Source organism: Heptranchias perlo, chromosome 1 (genome assembly GCF_035084215.1).
Source record: "Heptranchias perlo isolate sHepPer1 chromosome 1, sHepPer1.hap1, whole genome shotgun sequence".
NCBI classification, from domain to species: Eukaryota; Metazoa; Chordata; class Chondrichthyes; order Hexanchiformes; family Hexanchidae; genus Heptranchias; species Heptranchias perlo.
This window is the reverse complement of record NC_090325.1, coordinates 154,443,661-154,463,135: the sequence shown is the minus strand read 5'-3', so window position 1 is coordinate 154,463,135 and position 19,475 is coordinate 154,443,661. Positions and strand designations below refer to the sequence as shown.

General features: G+C 43.9%; 1 protein-coding gene across 3 annotated transcripts in view; it reads left to right on the top strand.

The window, feature by feature from the left end:
* Positions 1-19,475, top strand: part of gria2b (glutamate receptor, ionotropic, AMPA 2b) — a 174,726-nt gene that overhangs the window by 94,280 nt on the left and 60,971 nt on the right. For all 3 annotated transcript variants that reach the window (XM_067992722.1, XM_067992715.1, XM_067992707.1), the window contains exon 4: positions 205-401. In XM_067992722.1, the coding sequence (XP_067848823.1) occupies positions 205-401 (197 nt within the window). The remainder of the gene's footprint in view (positions 1-204; positions 402-19,475) is intronic.

Sequence of the window (19,475 nt, the reverse complement as noted above, 5' to 3'; positions counted from 1 at the left end):
ATGAGAACACTTGTGCTACCAACCCGGAAAATTTTGTAGCACCCGAAGAGGTGGTCAGGGATTTAAAGGGGGTGGAAGAACCTCAAAGAGGAAGAGAGAATTTTTTTCTAGGATTTGGCAGAGAAAAATCGTTCAATTTTTACCAGTTTGCTTCAGGCCGTAAATTTAATATGGTGACAGTGCTCTGTCATTTCTCTCCCCCAGGACTGTCGGTGTTACAAGCAGTCCTGGATGCTGCTGCTGAAAACAAATGGCAAGTCACAGCAATTAATGTCGGAAATATAAAAGATGAAAGGAAAGATGAAGGCTACCGCTCGCTTTTTCAGGACCTGGAAAATAAAAAGGAACGACGAGTGATTCTTGATTGCGAGTGCGACAAAGTTAATGACATCATGGAACAGGTACTATTTGTATTTTTTAAATAAATATAGACACTGTGCCAAAATTTATACTGTCATTTATCAGATAAATCATATGGCAAGATGTTCACAGCATGCAAAGCTCCACACTGGTTTTGCTATTATAAAATCTATCCTTGTAATCACAATAAATATTAAATTGTGAAGTAAACAAATATATATCTTTCACTTCCCTTTGCTTTTTCAGTGGTAATAATTATGGCAACATAGGTATCCTGTCTGGTGATTGGATAATTAGCAATCAGGGTATATCCACTGTGACAAAAGCAGGGCTTTCATTGATCCTTTATGTGCTATGACATTCCTATTAACGTGCATGATATGGATCCATCTTACCACTTTATTTCTGTTGCACGTGAATAAGTTTCCATACGTACTGGTCGGTAACAGGCCTGTTAAAAATTGATACTTTGGACCGAACAGTTGATCGCTACTTGATGCTTTATGCAAATGGGGTTCAGATCTGTCAATTCTAATAAATAGTTCACAGCACAATGCTGGCACTGAAATTGAAGCAGTCTTTTAAGAATGTTACAATATTTCATTTTAAGTTATAGGAAACAATAGGAGACTCAAAATCTTACTGATAACCAATGCCGAATGCTTATTAAAAAAAATATTGGCCCAGAAATTGCTTTTAAAATAACGGTGAACCTTCGCTAATAGTGGCGAAATCGAAGAGCAAGTTCTGGCGACCGCACATGCGCAGTCACACATGGTAACCTGGAACTTGCTCTTCCTGGTTCGCCAGCGATGTGACAGCTTCGGCTTAAAGGGACATCGCTGGCTGCAATAAATGGAATCAACGGACCAGCGCCAACTTGCTCTCCACCCAGCTGGAAACGAACTAATCTTGCCACAAAACAGGTACGCTCAGTTTTTTAGGTCTAAACTAAGTTTTAACTGCATGGTAAGTCTTAATGACTGCCAAACAATCTCTTTGAAAATGTGGAGTCTCATTACTCTTGATTTAAATAGTTTTTAGACACTTAAATTTTTAAAAAAAAATATTTTTTCCTTCTGTCTCTTTTATCGCAGCCTTTTAATCTTATCCTCTCTTCATTTAGCTTTCTCTATGTCATCTTACGATATTTTATTGGGCACATCCGGGTTTTTAGTCTGTGCTGTTTGTCTATGAACTGCACTTCCTGGTTCTCACAGCGTGGCTTGCTTTAAGCTGATTGGTTGAGGGACCTTAGTGATCTTTCACCACTCACACAGCCTGGGAAAGAACGCTGATGTTATTTGAACTCACAGTTCAAGGAAGTTGCTGCCAAAAAGAACGTGGTAGCTTAATGGGTGAATTTAAATCTAATGAGCAGCGAGCACTGCTAATTTGCCGCTCAGAGTAATTTCCAGCCCATTATTTCCCCATCTTCAGGTCTGTCTATGTAATGCACCACTTCCTAGCTGAGTGAATGATTAGTTGACCTACTGCCAGGCCAATACTAGTCAGTGCCACTTTTATCTGATACCACTCCGACACCACTCAGTACCTCAGGGTGATTGGATGTCCAGTTTTACATTCCCTGATAAAACAGTCAAGATTGGAAACTCACACAAAATGGAAATTTCTGCAGTGTAGCAGTTGGAGCACCACTGGGTTTCTCACTGCAACAGCTCAAGATATGGATCATTTTTGATTCCAACAGCATTTCTGCCTTGAACTGTGTCTCTTGTGATCGTTCATCTTAACTAAAATTATAATCAGAGTTCTCCTTGAGCTGCTATTTCATTTGATTACACTTAGTAAGCCACTGGAAAATTGTGCACATAATTTGTTAGTATATTAGTAATATCAATATTTGTCATTTCAAAAGTCGTCACTCTAATCCCAACTGTCTACTGTTTAATTTGGGCTGAGTTGCTGGAGATCCATTTTCATGTGAGGCTTGTGTAAGACTTTCTCTTAAGACTATGGATATATTTATCCTGTTCAAAACATCCAGTACAAAAAACAGAGCCCATGTAAGATATTCTGGGGAACTTCAATGGGAAGGAAAATCAGATGAGATGTATAACGGGTGGCCGATCCAATACCGCCAGCTTTCCGCCCCTGCCCCCTCTGCATTTACAGGTAAAGTCATTTTGTATGAAAGCCAAAGAAAACTGTTAAACAGAGAGGCTTGGCTATCCTTATTCAATAACAATTTCTTTTATCCTTTTATGGAATGTCTCTAGCTTTTTTCCTTTACTAATTTTTTTGGTTGCTCTGCCATATCTAGCTTTCTCTTTCTCTTCTTCTTCTGATGAGGGAGAATCAGCAATTCAATATGGAGTGGAGATTTGCTATATCATCTTGTGTAGCAGATTCACTAGTATTAAGAAGCATGAATATTCCCAAGTAAAAGCAAAGAAGATGAAGCCATGGCTTCTATCTCTTGATCTGTGTGGGTAAAATGTCCAAGTCCAGTTTTATGTGCGTGTTCTTTGGCCATCAGTTGCAGTTTACCTCATAGAACCTGTTTGTAGCCATGTTTGTTTTTATTTTACGATTGTACAGACCTGGATTATTTCCCCTCTTGATCTTCTGCCCCACCCCCCAAACAAAAACATGGCAGGGTATCATGGTTGAATTCATCTAGCCAATTTCCCTGTTAAAATACATTTCAGATTCCTTAAGAAGAACAGGTAGGATCCGAAAGTATACCATTGTTCATTAATGGATCAGAATGATACCTGATCCTTGCTGAAGGTTTAACTAGGTCTGTCAGCCATCTCTCTAATCTGTCACAATGGAGAGCTCTGGTTATACTCATTTTGAGCAAATCCAAAAGTTGCCATAAGGGCATCATCAGAATAGACCAGCTGCGCCACAGGGGCAAGATATTGACCTTCAAGCAGTGAGGATAGCTCCAACTTCCACTCAAATGGAAGTTCTGTTATCTCCAAGTCAAGATACAGCAATTATTTTGCCTCCAACATGATCCAACCTCACTAGAGCTATACCTTCTCAACCTCCAAGACACCTGTAAGCACATCTTTGTCTGCATTCTGCCTCACACTATCAGCAGACTCCATAGGAAGTTTGAAGCGAGCTTGAGATCGAGGCACAGGCCACTAATAATTGAAGAAGAATGGAGGGAAGTTTAGGCAGCAAAATATAAGATGGTCAAATCAAACATATACCCTACATATGTTCCAGAGATTCCACCCACGCATAGCTGAGTGCTGGAAAGACTGCACCGAGAAGAACATTCTGTTTTTATTCGCTCATAGGATATGTGAGTTGCTGGCGAGGCCGGCATTTATTGCCAATCCCTAATTGCCCTTGAGAAGGTGGTGGTGAGCCGCCTTCTTGAACCGCTGCAGTCCGTGTGGTGAAGGTTCTCCCACAGTGCTGTTAGGAAGGGAGTTCCAGGATTTTGACCCAGCGACGATGAAGGAACGGCGATATATTTCCAAGTCAGGATGGTGTGTGACTTGGAGGGGAACATGCAGGTGGTGTTGTTCCCATGTGCCTGGTGCCCTTGTTTTTCTAGGTGGTAGAGGTCGTGGGTTTGGGAGGTGCTGTCGAAGAAGCCTTGGCGAGTTGCTGCATTGCAGCCACTGTGCGCCGGTGGTGAAGGGAGTGAATATTTAGGGTGGTGGATGGAGTGCCAATCAAACGGGCTGCTTTGTCTTGGATGGTGTTGAGCTTCTTGAGTGTTGTTGGAGCTGCACTCATCCAGGTAGTGGAGAGTATTCCATCACACTCCTGACTTGTGCCTTGTAGATGGTGGAAAGGTTTTGGGGAGTCAAGAGGTGAGTCACTCACTGCAGAATACCCAGCCTCTGACCTGCTCTTGTAGCCACAGTATTTATGTGGCTGGTCCAGTTAAGTTTCTGGTCAATGGTGACTGCCCCAGGATGTTGATGGGGGATTCGGCGATGGTAATGCCATTGAATGTCATGGGGAGGTGGTTAGACTGTCTCTTGTTGGAGATGGTCATTGCCTGGCACTTGACTGGCGCAAATGTTACTTGCCACTTAGCAGCCCAACCTGGATGTTGTCCAGATCTTGCTGCATGCGGGCACGGACTGCTTCATTATCTGAAGGGTTGCAAATGGAACTGAACACTGTGCAATCATCAGCGAACATCCCCATTTCTGACCTTAAGATGGAGGGAAGGTCATTGATGAAGCAGCTGAAGATGGTTGGGCCTAGGACACTGCCCTGAGGAACTCCTGCAGCAATGTCTTGGGGCTGAGATGATTGGCCTCCAACAACCACTACCATCTTCCTTTATGCTCGATGACTCCAGCCACCGGAGAGTTTTCCCCCAGACTCCCACTGACTTCAATTTTACTAGGGCTCCTTGGTGCCACAAATGCTGCCTTGATGTCAAGGGCAGTCACTCTCACCTCACCTCTGGAATTCAGCTTTTGTCCATGTTTGGACCAAGGCTGTAATGAGGTCTGGAGCCGAGTGGTCCTGGCGGAACCCAAACTGAGCATCGGTCAAAAGGTTGTTGGTGAGTAAGTGCCGCTTGATCGCACTGTCGACGACACCTTCCATCACTTTGCTGATGATTGAGAATAGACTGATGGGGCGGTAATTGGCCAGATTGGATTTGTCCTTGTTCATGTCCATGCTTCTGCACAACCTTTGATCTTTCCCCCAAATTCAACTATTTTCAACAGTATTCAAGATGTCACAAAACTCATTATTGACCTTGTAATCCCCTCAGACTGACACCCCTACCTGTTGAGCTTCTTTCAAGGGGAATGATTTTTCCCTCCCACTAAAATGCAGATGAATGCACTGTTTCCTGCTGGTGGCACCCTCTTGATATGACAAAGCCCCCTCTCCTTCATTAATAAACAAGAAAGTAAAGCATCAATAGACATGCCAGTTGGATTGAATGGAACCGGGTGTTGGAAAATTACTGGCATTCGCATTATTCCTTCTGTTAATTTTAATGCCTGCAATTTCCTATTACATGTCACCTTCAGACATGGCTGCTCACTGGGAACAGGCATTTAGAAAATTGGTCCTTTAGTTCCATTATTTGTTGAGTAAACATGACTCAATGGCCGAAATGGACAAAATGAGGGAGTCATTGGACGCTGGTTAATACAGTGCCCATATTCAAAAAGGGTGACAAAACAGACACAGGCAACTGCAATAGTCAATAGTCTTAGTTCCTTTCTATGTTATTTTTTGAAAAGAAATCTATTCTGAGAGGAGTGTCCAATGAGGAGAGATTGAGTAGAATGGGCCTATATTCAATGGCGTTTAGAAGAATGAGAGGTGATCTCATTGAAACATATAAAATTCTTAGAGGGCTTGACAGGGTAGATGCTGAGAGACTGTTGCCCCTGGCTGGAAAGTCTAGAACTAGTTGTCATAGTCTCAAGATAAGGGGTCAGCCATTTAGGACCGAGATGAGGAAAAATTTCTTCACTCAAATGGTTGTGAATCTTTGGAATTCTCTACCCCAGAGGGCTGTGGATGCTCAGTCGTTGAGTATCTTCAAGACTGAGAGAGATAGATTTTTGGACACTAAGGGAATCAAAGAGTATGGGGATAGGGTGGGAAAGTGGAGTTGAGGTCAAACATCAGCCATGATCTTATTGAATGGTGGAGCAGGCTCGAGGGGCCGTATGGCCTACTCCTGCTCCTGCTACTATTTCTTATGTTATGTTTCTTATATCATTAGGAGTAAACTTGAGAACTATCTTTACAACAATAACCTAGCTAACAGCAGTCAGCATTGATTCAGAAGGAGAAGATCCTGCCTGACCAATCTTCTTGATTTCTTTGAGGAAGTGGTAAACCAAGTGGACTATGCAAAGGCCTATGACATGTTGTACAGTGACTTTCAACAGACTTGACAAATTCAGAACAATTTCAGGAAAAACTACGAGTTAAACAAATGAATGTTAGCCATAGCTCATGCCTCTGAGTCAGAAAGCTATGGGTTCAAATCCCACTTGAGACCATAATTCAGGCCTACAATCCCAATGCAGTACTGAGGGAGTGCTGCACTATCGGAGGTGCCGACTTTTGGATGAGATGTTAAACCGTGGCCCCATCTGCCCTCTCAGGTGAACGTAAAAGATTCCATGGCACTTTTTCGAAGAAGAGTAGGGGAGCTTTCCCTGGTGTCCTGGACAACATTTATCGCTCAACCAACATCACTAATACAGATTATCACGTTGCTGTTTGTGGGACCTTCACGTGCTCAAATTGGCTGCCGCGTTTCCTACATTACAACGGTGACTACACTTCAAAAGTACTTCATTGGCTTTGAAGCGCTTTGGGACATCCCAAGGTCATGAAAGGCGCTATATAAATGCAAGACTTTCTTTCTTTAAGCTCAAAGCTGTGAGGATACATTATTTGGGAATGGATAAGAAACAATGAATACTCATTAGAGGAGTCATGTCGGAGTTTGGGTTGGGGAGAAGTCCTGAATGGAGTACCTCTGGGCTTGGTATTGGGACCACTCCTGTTTCTAATTTACATAAGTGATCTAGATTCAGAAACTTAATGCAAATTGGTCAAATTTGCAGATGATATCAAACTTGGAGGTGCAGTCAAATTAAAGAGGCAGCTCAGACATTACAGAATGGGTTAGCTAAAATTTGAGAGTGGGCAGAACAGTGGTGGATGAAATTTAATGCAGACAAGTGGAAAATGCTGCACGTAGGAAGGAAAAATAGGCGACACATACTCTATGAATGGTGTTGATATAGCGAATGAAGAAGCTGAAAGAGACCTAGGGGTTTTGGTAAACTCAGTATTAAACACATCCAACCAATGCAGAGCAGCAGCCCACAAAGCCAACAGGATATTGAACTACACAGCTAAAACAAGTTGGAGGAGTTAATGATCAAACTTTATAGTGCTCTAGTTAGAGTACACCTTGAATACTGCATCCAGTTTTGGTCATCAAGAAACAAGGGACATATTTAAGTGCTAGAGGCAGTTCAGGAAAAAAGCCATAAATGTCAGGAATCTGAGCTATGAGGAAAGACTGGGGAAACTTGGGCTTTTCAACCTGGAATGGAGGCATCTGCGAGGTGATCTTATAGAGGTATAAGGAATTGTTAAGGGAATGGAAAAAGCAAACTTGGAATATTCCTTTAAATTAAATTGAGGGAGTCGAAAAAGGGGATATTGGTTCAAACTAGTAAAAGGTACTTTTAGGGTCAATATCACAAAATTCTTCTTTATACAAAGAGTGATCCCAGATAGATTAGTGGAGGCGAGAACCTTGCAATTATTTAACAAACAATTGGATGTTATAATGAGGAGACTTTGGGATCTTCCTCATTTATAAACTATCTTACAATATCAAGAAACAGACATGCAGACACTATGAAGGGCTCTTCATTAACAAAAGTGGAAAAGGAAAACGATTTGGTGTGATTATTGACCTTTCATTGTGAAGGAATTATCAACAAGATTAATCAAGTACAACAATGCATCTCAAGAGAATTCGAAGTAACTAATTCTAAATCTATTATTATTGGGGCTACATTTAGAATTTTTGAATACCCTATCATTGAAAGGATATTTATACTGTGAAGAAATTCAGAGAAAAACCACGTTTGACCTTGGAATTTTGACTTCAATGGAGAAGAAATTCGAACGGGCGGCTGATCCACTACCGCCTGTTTTACACACCCGCTGAAGTTGAAAGTTCCAGCGAAAATATGTTATCCAGATGTATCCAGTACTCCAAGCAGTGCATAAGCAATAACTGTCTTCCTGAGGACAAATAATTAAAGGCCTAGTATTAGTTCCGGAAGATATTTTGTGCCCATGAGCAGACATTGTACCAGCCTTGTACAGTATAATACTCAGGCTATTGGCAAGGTTAACTTTAGAACTCATAAAGTCATAGCACTACATAAGTTTGCTTTGAACATCATATATGCCAACCTAGAAAACTAGCAAAAGCTGAACAACAGTTTCACAACAGCTGACACAGCCCCTGAAAGGCTGGCAGCTCACTAACAACTCTGAGTATAAGCCTCATGACACGTGAAGGTGATGCGCTGCTTTGAAGGTGCAGTATGCAGGCCATAACTTAAGCTGCAGGTTCACTTTTATTGTAAGGGAAAATCCCCAAAGTACACAAAAGTCCAGTTTGCAGCAGTGGTGAATTTAGAAGGTTGTGTGTGTGTGTGGTGTGTGTGTGCCTGCGTGTGCGTGCCTACTATATTTCTGCCTTTAAAACCAAAAACAGTTTCTCCTGGAAAGGTTAGAAATATTCTAAATATGAAATTAATTGTGATTTTATGGACTTCAATACAACTTTTGCAGGCTAAAGTTAAAATTGTACAGAATTTATAATATAGAAATTACCACATGGAAACAAGCTGCTTGGGTCAACCAGACCGTCTCAGTGTTTACTCCACATTAGTTAATAAATGGGTTAATACCTTCCCTTTAAAATAACATTGATCCATTGTCTGCTATTTTCACCAACATTAATTTCTAGCCTATTTTGCTTTTTTGATCATTGTTTAAAAAGTAAAGTGAACAAAGATGTGCTTTCCAAGAAATGACATGGGGAGTTGAATTTTGTGCGCTCAGGTGCATCTGACTGATTGCCTCCCGTCTGAAGGTGGGAATCAGTTATACTTGTTGATTATTAATTTGGCTTCTCATATGTCATATGATTCTATGTCATTATCTCATATGTCATATCTCATATGATTCTATATCATCGTGGATGTTGACTACCCTAATATAGGTGGTATAAGCTCTTTCCCTAGTTACTCTACTGTAACAAAAGGTCCTCATCCATGTGTGTTTAAACAAACTGAAAACAGTTAACAGTTAGAGAATACAAATGGGGACTGTGAATCACCCACAAACATGCCACTGGTCTGCATCACATATCATAGCTGTAGTACAATTTTAAATATGAGAATCTCATTGTAATTTTCTTAATTAATTTTTCTAAACCCTGGCAAGTCCGCCATTACTGTGACAAATGCTCAATATAGTCAGCTAATGATTCACACCACGGAACATCCTCCTTATCTCAAAAAAGCAGCTGCGATCAATCTGGAAGAAAAAAACCTATATACAAGACAACTGAAATGCTCCAGAAAACTGATCACTGACAACATTAACAGATTAATGCTTACAGTATTTGTATGACAGTGCGCCGGATGTGTTCTCTGTTAATGCCTCTGTTCCTAATTTAACAGAGGCATTAACCTGTTGATATGAAAAGGGAATGGCACAGGAATTACGGGCTCAATTTTGAAATGGTGGTGGGTTGGCAGCAGGGGGTGGGGGGTGAAGGCGCCCGTAGCAAACCCGAATAAAAAAAATTACCATTTCCGATGCGATCGCAACGTAATTAATGGCGATTAAAGTTCTTTCCGGGTTTTGCTCCCGGCAGTCGACAGGAGCTGCAACGCCAAGGGGAGAGGGAGAGAAAGAAAGAGAGTGAGATGTCATCCGGCGCGCTGGGACGGAAGATTGGACGGGGGGGGGGGGGGGGGAAGATCGGGGGGACATGGTGGGGGAGAGGGGAAGATCAGGGGAGGAGAGGGAAGATCGGGGGGGAGAGAGGGAAGATCGGGGAGAGAGAGGGAAGATCGGGGGGGAGAGGGGAAGATCGGGCGGGAGAAGGGAAGATCGGGGGGAGAGAGGGGAAGATCGGGGGGAGAGGGGAAGATCAGGGGAGAGAGAGGAAAGATCGGGGAGAGAGAGGGAAGATCGGGGGGGAGAGGGGAAGATCGGGAGGGGTGAGGGGATGATCGGGGGGACATGGGGGAGAAGGGAAGATCAGGAGGACATGGGGGGGGAGAGAGGAAGATTGGGGGGACATCAGGGGGGGGAAGAGGGGGAGATCGGAGAGGGAGATATCGGACATTGGAGCAGGGTGGAAAGGTAGGTTGATTTTGTGTTTTAACTTCATGCAATGGTTTTTTATGTAATTTATTTAGTTTCTTTTTGCCTGATCCGGCCCTTAATCAGAAGCTGTGGGAAAGCCGCCCAGTTAAGTTAAAAATCGTTCTAACTACCTAATATGTCACAAGTAAAGTGCCTTAAGTACCTCAATCAGGTTCATTTGGTTCTTTAACTATCATAGAGTCATAGAGTTATACAGCACGGATAGAGGCCCTTCGGCCCATCGTGTCCGCGCCGGCCATCAAGCCCTGTCTAATCTAATCCCATATTCCAGCATTTGGTCCGTAGCCTTGTATGCTATGGCATTTAAAGTGCTCATCCAAATGCTTCTTGAATGTTGTGAGGGTTCCTGCCTCCACAACCCTTTCAGGCAGTGAGTTCCAGACTCCAACCACCCTCTGGGTGAAAAAGTTCTTTCTCAAATCCCCTCTAAACCTCCCGCCTTTTACCTTGAATCTATGCCCCCTTGTTATAGAACCCTCTGGCTTTAATTGCTGGCGGGACTTCCAGATTCGGGACACCCGTGCGCACACAGGTGCGTCTGTGGGAAACTCGGAAGTCAGCGGGTTAGAGCCGGCTTCCGAACCCGCTCTGCATTTCTGCAATTTTCGCAGCCCCCCCCACATCGCCGCCCCCAATGCACCTGCAATTTATGTTTAAAATTGAGCCCTACATGTGAAAATTTGGAATAATTGTGTTATTGTTCAGATAACATATGTAGTATTTTTTAACAATGTGTATAAGACTGAGATGAATAGCAGATGCACCTTTGGTTATGCAGTTTATTGTGTCACGGAAGATGTCTATTCTGAGTAGGTGAAAGAGGTGTTACTTAGGACAGGAATAAATTATATGTCCCACTGTCTTCTTACACCACAGGTAAACACAAAAGGCACTAATTTAGCATTTATTTCAAAGTTAGTTTTTAATTGTCTTAAAAGCTAAATTTCTTAAAAGCTAAATGCTGAAACATTGAGACATATTTTCCAGTCGGCAATGTTCAATACAAACATTTAAAATACTTCTACTAAAACCCTCTGTGCACTTTTTAATGATGGTGTTTTTCATGTTCCTCCTGGCCCCACAAAAATCTTCCGAGCCATTGGTGGCCCATTCCCACCGCTGCCCTGGATCCGCTCACCCAAATAGGCCCGACCTGTTGGCCGACTCCGCGCAAAATCTGGACACTTTTCCACCATCCGTGTGCTGCAGCATTTGGCGCCCACAGCTTGCCACTAAAAGTCAAATCGGGCCCGAGCCTGAAAATAGTTTGGACCTCCCGAATGTGTCCTTGGTCAGGCACCGTGAGCGGAATGCCGACTTCGCTCCCATTTTGGGTGATTGTTCAAAATCCTTCCCAAAGTGTTCTAGTCACTGGAGCCGGCTGACCAGTATGACATGAAAATCCTTTTCAACTAGATTATTCCCTCTGGTTTAAACCATAGAACCATAGAAAAGATACAGCACAGGAGGTGGCCATTCGGCCCATCGTGTCCGCGTCGGCTTGAAGGAAAACCAGGTGCCCATTCTAATCCCAGCTTCTAGCACCCTGTCCGTAGCCTCACAGCTTACAACACTTTAGGTGCAGGTCCAGGTACTTTTTAAAAGAGTTAAGGGTCCTTGCCTCTACCATCAATTTGGGCAGCAAATTCCATACACCCACCACCCTTTGGGTAAAAAAGTTTTTCCTCATGTCCCCTCTAATCCTTCCACCAATCAGCTTAAATCTATGTCCTCTAGTTCTTGAACTCTCCGCTAGGGGAAACAGATACTTCCTGTCTACTTTATCTAGGCCCCTCATGATTTTGTACATCTCAATCAAGTCACCCCTCGGCCTCCTCCGCTCCAAGGAAAACAACCCCAGCCTATCCACTCTCTCCTCGTAGCTGCAATTTTCAAGCCGTGGCAACATTCTTGTAAATTTTCTCTGCACTCTCTCCAGAGCAATTGTGTCCTTCCTGTTTTGTGGTGACCAGAACTCCGCACAATACTCCAGCTGTGGCCTTATCAGCGTTTTATACAGTTCGATCATTACATCCCTGCTTTTGTATTCTATACCTTGGCTAATAACGGAGAGCATTCCGTATGCCTTCTTCACAACCTTATCTACCTGTACTGCCACCTTCAGGGACCTGTGCACATGCACTCCAAGGTCTCTCACTTCCTCTACCCCTCTCAATATATTCCCGTTTACTGCATATTCCCTTTTACTGTTTGCCCTCCCTAAGTGCATTACCTCACACTTCTCCGGGTTGAACTCCATTTGCCACTTTTCCGCCCACTCCACCAATCCATTGATATCTTCTTGGAGTCTACAGCTATCCTCTTCACTATTAACTACATGGCCAATTTTTGTGTCATCTGCAAATTTGCCAATCATGCCCCCTACATTCAAGTCCAAATCATTAATATATACCACAAACAGCAAGGGACCCAACACTGAGCCCTGTGGCACACCACTGGAAACGGATTTCCATTCGCAAAGACATCCATCGACTTTTACCCTTTGTTTCCTGTTACTGAGCCAATTTTAGATCCAATTCGCCACATTTCCCTGTATCCCATGGGCTTTTACCTTTCTGACCAGTCTGCCATGTGGGACCTTGTCAAATGCCTTATTAAAATCCATGTAGACAACATCCACTGCACTACCCTCATCAATCCTCCTTGTCACTTCCTCAAAGAATTCAATCAGATTTGTAAGGCATGACCTTCCCTGAACAAATCCATGCTGACTATCCCTGATTAAACCATGCCTTTCCAAGTGACAGTTTATCCTATCTCTCAGTATTGATTCTAATAGTTTGCCCATCACCGAGGTCATAGAGTCATAGAGTCATAGAGTTATACAGCACGGATAGAGGCCCTTCGGCCCATCGTGTCCGCGCCGGCCATCAGCCCTGTCTATTCTAATCCCATATTCCAGCATTTGGTCCGTAGCCTTGTATGCTATGGCATTTCAAGTGCTCATCCAAATGCTTCTTGAATGTTGTGAGGGTTCCTGCCTCCACAACCCTTTCAGGCAGTGAGTTCCAGACTCTAACCACCCTCTGGGTGAAAAAGTTCTTTCTCAAATCCCCTCTAAACCTCCCGCCTTTTACCTTGAATCTATGTCCCCTTGTTATAGAACCCTCAACGAAGGGAAAAAGCTCCTTAGTATCCATCCTATCTGTGCCCCTCATAATTTTGTACACCTCAATCATGTCCCCCCTCAGCCTCCTCTGCTCCAAGGAAAACAAACCCAATCTTCCCAATCTCTCTTCATAGCTGAAGCGCTCCAGCCCTGGTAACATCCTGGTGAATCTCCTCTGCACCCTCTCCAAAGCGATCACATCCTTCCTGTAGTGTGGCGACCAGAACTGCACACAGTACTCCAGCTGTGGCCTAACCAGTGTTTTATACAGCTCCATCATAACCTCCTTGCTCTTATATTCTATGCCTCGGCTAATAAAGGCAAGTATCCAATATGCCTTCTTTACCACCTTATCTACCTGTTCCGCTGCCTTCAGGGATCTGTGAACTTGCACACCAAGATCCCTCTGACCCTCTGTCTTGCCTAGGGTCCTCCCATTCATTGTGTATTCCCTTGCCTTGTTAGTCCCTCCAAAGTGCATCACCTCGCACTTTTCCGGGTTAAATTCCATTTGCCACTGTTCCGCCCATCTGACCAACCCATCTATATCGTCCTGCAGACTGAGGCTATCCTCCTCGCTATTTACCACCCTACCAATCTTTGTATCATCAGCGAACTTACTGATCATACCTTTTACATTCATATCCAAGTCATTAATGTAGACCACAAACAGCAAGGGTAAGACTGACCGGCCTATAATTGTTCGGCCTTTCCCTCGTACTCTTTTTAAACAATGGGACTATGTTTGCAGTCTTCCCTCCTCTGGTACCTCCCCTGTATCTAGTGAGGATTGGAAAATGATCCTCAGAGCATCTGCTATTTCCTCCCTGGCTTCCTTCAATAGCCTAGGAAACAATCCATCCAGCCCTGGTGACTTATCATCTTTCAAGGATTCCAGTCCTAGTACTTCCTCTCTCGTTATGTTTACCTTATCCAATATTTCACACCTCTTCTCTTTAACTACTACATCTGGATCATCCCTTTCCTTTGTGAATACAGAGACAAAATATTCATTTAAAACCTACCCACATCCTCTGCTTCTACACACAAGTTACCCTTATCATCCCTGATAGGTCCCACCTTTTCCTTAGCTATCCTCTTGTTCTTAATGTACTGATAAAACATCTTTGGGTTTTCTTTAATCTTACTAGCTAATATTTTTTCATGCCCTCTCTTTGCTTTCCTTATTTCCTTTTTTATGTCATCCCTATACTTTCTATACTCCTCTAGGCTTTCTGCAGTATTTCGTTTTCTGTGACAGTCATAAGCTTTCTTTTTCTGCTTTACCTTGCCCTGTATACTTCTAGAGAACCAGTGGGCTCTAAATTTGGCAGTGCCACCCTTTTTCTTTGAGGGGACGTGTCTGCATTGTACCCGTAGAATTTCACTTTTTAGTGCCTCCCACTGGCTTGCCACTGATTTCTCCTCAAGTAGTTGTGTCCAGTCCCCTTCTGCCAAATCACCTCTTAGTTCTGTAAAATTTGCCTTCCCCCAATATAAAATGTTTACTCCTGATTTAACTCTGTCCTCTTCCATAATAATGCTAAAACTAACTGAATTGTGGTCACTATCCCCAATATGGTCACCCGCTGTCACTTCACCCACTTGCCCATCTTCATTTCCCAGGACTAAATCTAGAATTGCATCCTCTCTTGCTGGGCTTGTCCACGTACGCTAAAAAAGTTCTCCAGAACACCGATCAAGAATTTTGCACCTTCTGTGCCCCTCACACTGTTTGAATCCCAGTTGATTTTAGGGTAGTTGAGGTCCCCTACTATTATTGCCCTCTTATTTTTGCACTCAGAAATCTGCCTACATATTTGTTCTTCTCTCTCCCTTTCGCTATTCAGGGGTCTATATTACACTCCTAGTGGTGTAACTGCCACTTTTTTATTTCTTAGCTCAACCCATATGGCCTTAATTGATGATCCATTTAGCATCTCATCCCTTCTCACAACTGTAATTGATTCTTTAACCAATAATGCTACCCCCCTCCTTTTTTATCACCCACTCTATCCTGCCTGAAAACTCTATATCCAGGGATATTGAGCTGCCAATTATCCCCCTCTTTAAGCCAGGTTTCTGTTATAGCAATGATATCATGTTGCCTTGTGTCTATCTGTGCCCTTAGCTCATCTGCTTTGTTTGTAATACTCCTTGCATTGAAGTATATACCCTTTACCCCCGTCAAATTCCTGTGCTGAACACTATTTAACCTTTGCTTCTTTTGCCTTTCTGAATCGCGAACTACGTCACTAACTGCTTTTCTACTTCCCGATTCCTGGTCTGAATTTGTCCTATCTGTGTCTGCCCTTTGGTTCCCATCCCCCTGCCATACTAGTTTAAACCCTCCCCAACAGAACTAGCAAATGTCCCCGCAAGGATAGCGGTCCCGGTTCTGCTTGGGTGCAACCCGTCCAGCTTGTACAGGTCCCGCCTTTCCCAGAATCGGTCCCAATGGCTCAGGAATTTAAACCCTTCCCTCCTACACCATCTCTCAAGCCATGCATTCATCTGGTCTATTCTCCTATTTCTGCTCTTGCTAGCACGTGGCACTGGGAGTAATCCTGAGATTACTACCTTAGAGGTCCTGCTTTTTAATTTATTTCCTAACTCCCTATATTCTGCTTGCAGGACTTGATCCCTTTTTTTACCGATGTCGTTGGTACCGATATGGACCATGACCTCTGGCTGTTCATCCTCCCCCTGCAGCTGCTCCGTGACATCCTTGACCCTCGCACCAGGGAGGCAACATACCATCCAGGAGTCATGTCTGTGGCCACAGAAACGCCTATCTGTTCCCCTTACGATGGAATCCCCCATCACTATTGCTCTCCCATTCTTTTTCGTCCTCTCCTGTGCAGCTGAGTCACTCGTGGTGCCACAGTCTTGGCTCTTGCTGCATTCCCGTGATAAGCCATCTTCCCCAACAATATCCAAAGCGGAATACCTGTTTGAGAGGGGACTCTGCCTGACTTTCATTGTTTACATATGGACTACAGTGGTAAAATTCATACTTTCCTTGTGCAAGTAAAGCATTTTTTAAAAATGGGTTAGAACAAAACTATTATTTTTCTCCCTGTTGAAATTTGAGATAATTTTCTGAGTTTGCGTGGCCAGCGGGGAGTCCCACCCGCTGGCTGTACATATCAGAAAATCACTGGCGGCTGCCCACGATTTCCCATCGATTAAAATGAATGAATGAAAATTATAAGGAGCGGCCTGCGATTTCCCGACATTCATGCCTGTTGGGTGAGACTCCCGGCCGACAGCACCAATTCAGAAAATTGGCCCTTGCATATTACTAACTAATTTCTCAGGAGGTGTTGTTCTCATTTAGGGAATGTGCAGAGCAGACAGGATCAAGTTGGGACAGATGCTTTATGTGTAGTACTGTAGAATTCCTTTTTGTAGCTAAAATCCCTGCTCCCAATTTTATATACTTTCTCAGATTACACCCACAAAAATTATTTTTTTTGTGTGCGAAGAAAAAAATTTATAGAATCAAAATCAACAGAGTTTTATTTTGAATGGGACCCCTTACATATAGGACAGGTAATGCATGTCCCTGTCTGGAGCTAAAAGTGAGGATTCCCTATTGGCTGGTTTCCTTCCTAGAGGAGCAATTTCACCAAAGACCGTGGGGGTAATTTTAACCCCCAAGAATGGGTGGGTTGGGGTGGGACCGCAACCCAGCTCCAACATGCTCACTTCTGAGTTTGACCCAGATGGGTTTGGATGTGTGTGCGCACCAGACACCCAGAGATCCCGCCCCCAATTAAAGCCAACAGGCTGATACCAAAAGGGGCAATGTACCTCATTGAAATAGTTAAAGCACTTAATTTTTTGTGTATAACAGAAGTTAAATAATTTTAACGTTATCAGGTTAGGTGAGGTGCCTGAAGATTGGAGGGTAGCAAATGTTGTGCCTTTGTTTAAGAAGGGTGGCAGGGAAAAGCCTGGGAACTACAGACCGGTGAGCCTGACATCTGTAGTGGGTAAGTTGTTAGAGGGCATTCTGAGAGACAGGATCTACAGGCATTTGGAGAGGCAGGGACTGATTAGGAACAGTCAGCATGGTTTTGTGAGAGGAAAATCATGTCTCACGAATTTGATTGAGTTTTTTCAAGGGGTAACCAAGAAGATAGATGACGGCTGTGCAGTAGACGTGGTCTACATGGACTTTAGCAAAGCCTTTGACAAGGTACCGCATGGTAGGTTGTTACATAAGGTTAGATCTCACGGGATCCAAGGTGAGGTAGCCAATTGGATACAAAATTGGATTGACGACAGAAGACAGAGGGTGGTTGTAGAGGGTTGTTTTTCAAACTGGAGGCCTGTGACCAGCAGTGTGCCTCAGGGATCGGTGCTGGGTCCGCTGTTATTTGTTATTTATATTAATGATTTGGATGAGAATTTAGGAGGCATAGTTAGTAAGTTTGCAGATGACACCAAGATTGGTGGCATTTGCCTGAGGAAGGAGAAAATCTCCGAAAGCTTGTGAATTTAAAATAAAATTGCTGGACTATAACTTGGTGTTGTAAAATTGTTTACAATTGTCAACCCCAGTCCATCACCGGCATCTCCACACGGTGGCATTGTTGACAGTGAAGAAGGTTATCGAGGATTGCAACGGGATCTTGATAAATTGGGCCAGTGGGCCGATGAATGGCAGATGGAGTTTAATTTAGATAAATGTGAGGTGATGCATTTTGGTAGATCGAATCGGGCCAGGAACTACTCCGTTAATGGTAGGGCGTTGGGGAGAGTTATAGAACAAAGAGATCTAGGAGTAGAGTTCATAGCTCCTTGAAAGTGGAGTCACAGGTAGATAGGGTGGTGAAGAAGGCATTCAGCATGCTTGGTTTCATTGGTCAGAACATTGAATACAGGAGTTGGATGTCTTGTTGAAGTTGTACAAGACATTAGTAAGGCCACACTTGGAATACTGTGTACAGTTCTGGTCACCCTATTATAGAAAGGATATTATTAAACTAGAAAGTGTGCAGAAAAGATTTACTAGGATGCTCCCGGGACTTGATGGTTTGACTTATAGGGAGAGGTTGGATAGACTGAGACTTTTTTCCCTGGAGAGTAGGAGGTTAAGGGGTGATCTATAAAATAATGAGGGGCATAGATAAGGTAGATAGTCAAAATCTTTTCCCAAAGGTAGGGGAGTCTATAACGAGGGGACATAGATTTAAGGTGAGAGGGGAGAGATACAAAAGGGTCCAGAGGGGCAATTTTTTCACTCAAAGGGTGGTGAGTGTCTGGAACGAGCTGCCAGAGGCAGTAGTAGAGGCGGGTACAATTTTGTCTTTTGAAAAGCATTTGGACAGTTACATGGGTAAGATGGGTATGGAGGGATATGGGCCAAGTGCAGGCAATTGGGACTAGCTTAGTGGTATAAACTGGGCGACATGGACATGTTGGGCCGAAGGGCCTGTTTCCACGTTGTAAACTTCTATGATTCTATGATCTGGTCGGGTTCCCATCACTTCAGGGTTACATCAGGTGAAAGCAGGCAGATAGGGCCGGATCCATGAGTTGAGTACCTTTTATTGCACTGCTTATGGTCCCGGAGAAGCAGGACTGCTTCATCCAGGCCCAACAAGCTCACCTGACGTGACATGACCCTGCGATTGGCCAATTCCCCCTCCCACCCGCGATGCTGGACACCCCCCACCTCCGATTCTTCACCCAGCCTCCGATCTTCTTCTTCGAGCAACCTGCGATCTCCTCCCGGCTTCAGCCCCCTCCCACCTGATGTCCTCCTGGCATCAGCCCAGCCCAGCCCCCACCCCCGATCTCCTCGCGGCATCAGCCCCCCCTGCCCGATGTCATCCCGACATCATTCCCCCCACCCCCGATCTCCCGTCATCAGCCATGTCCCCCCATGTCCTCCACAGCCCACGATCCAATCCTCCCTTTTCTCCAATCCCCGGCCTTCCCACCCAACAGCCAGCTAGCCTGTCAATCAGGCTGGCTGGTGGGTGTGAAGCCCGGAAGTAAAATTTATTGACCTCCTAAATGTCGCGATTGTAGATTGCGACACGCC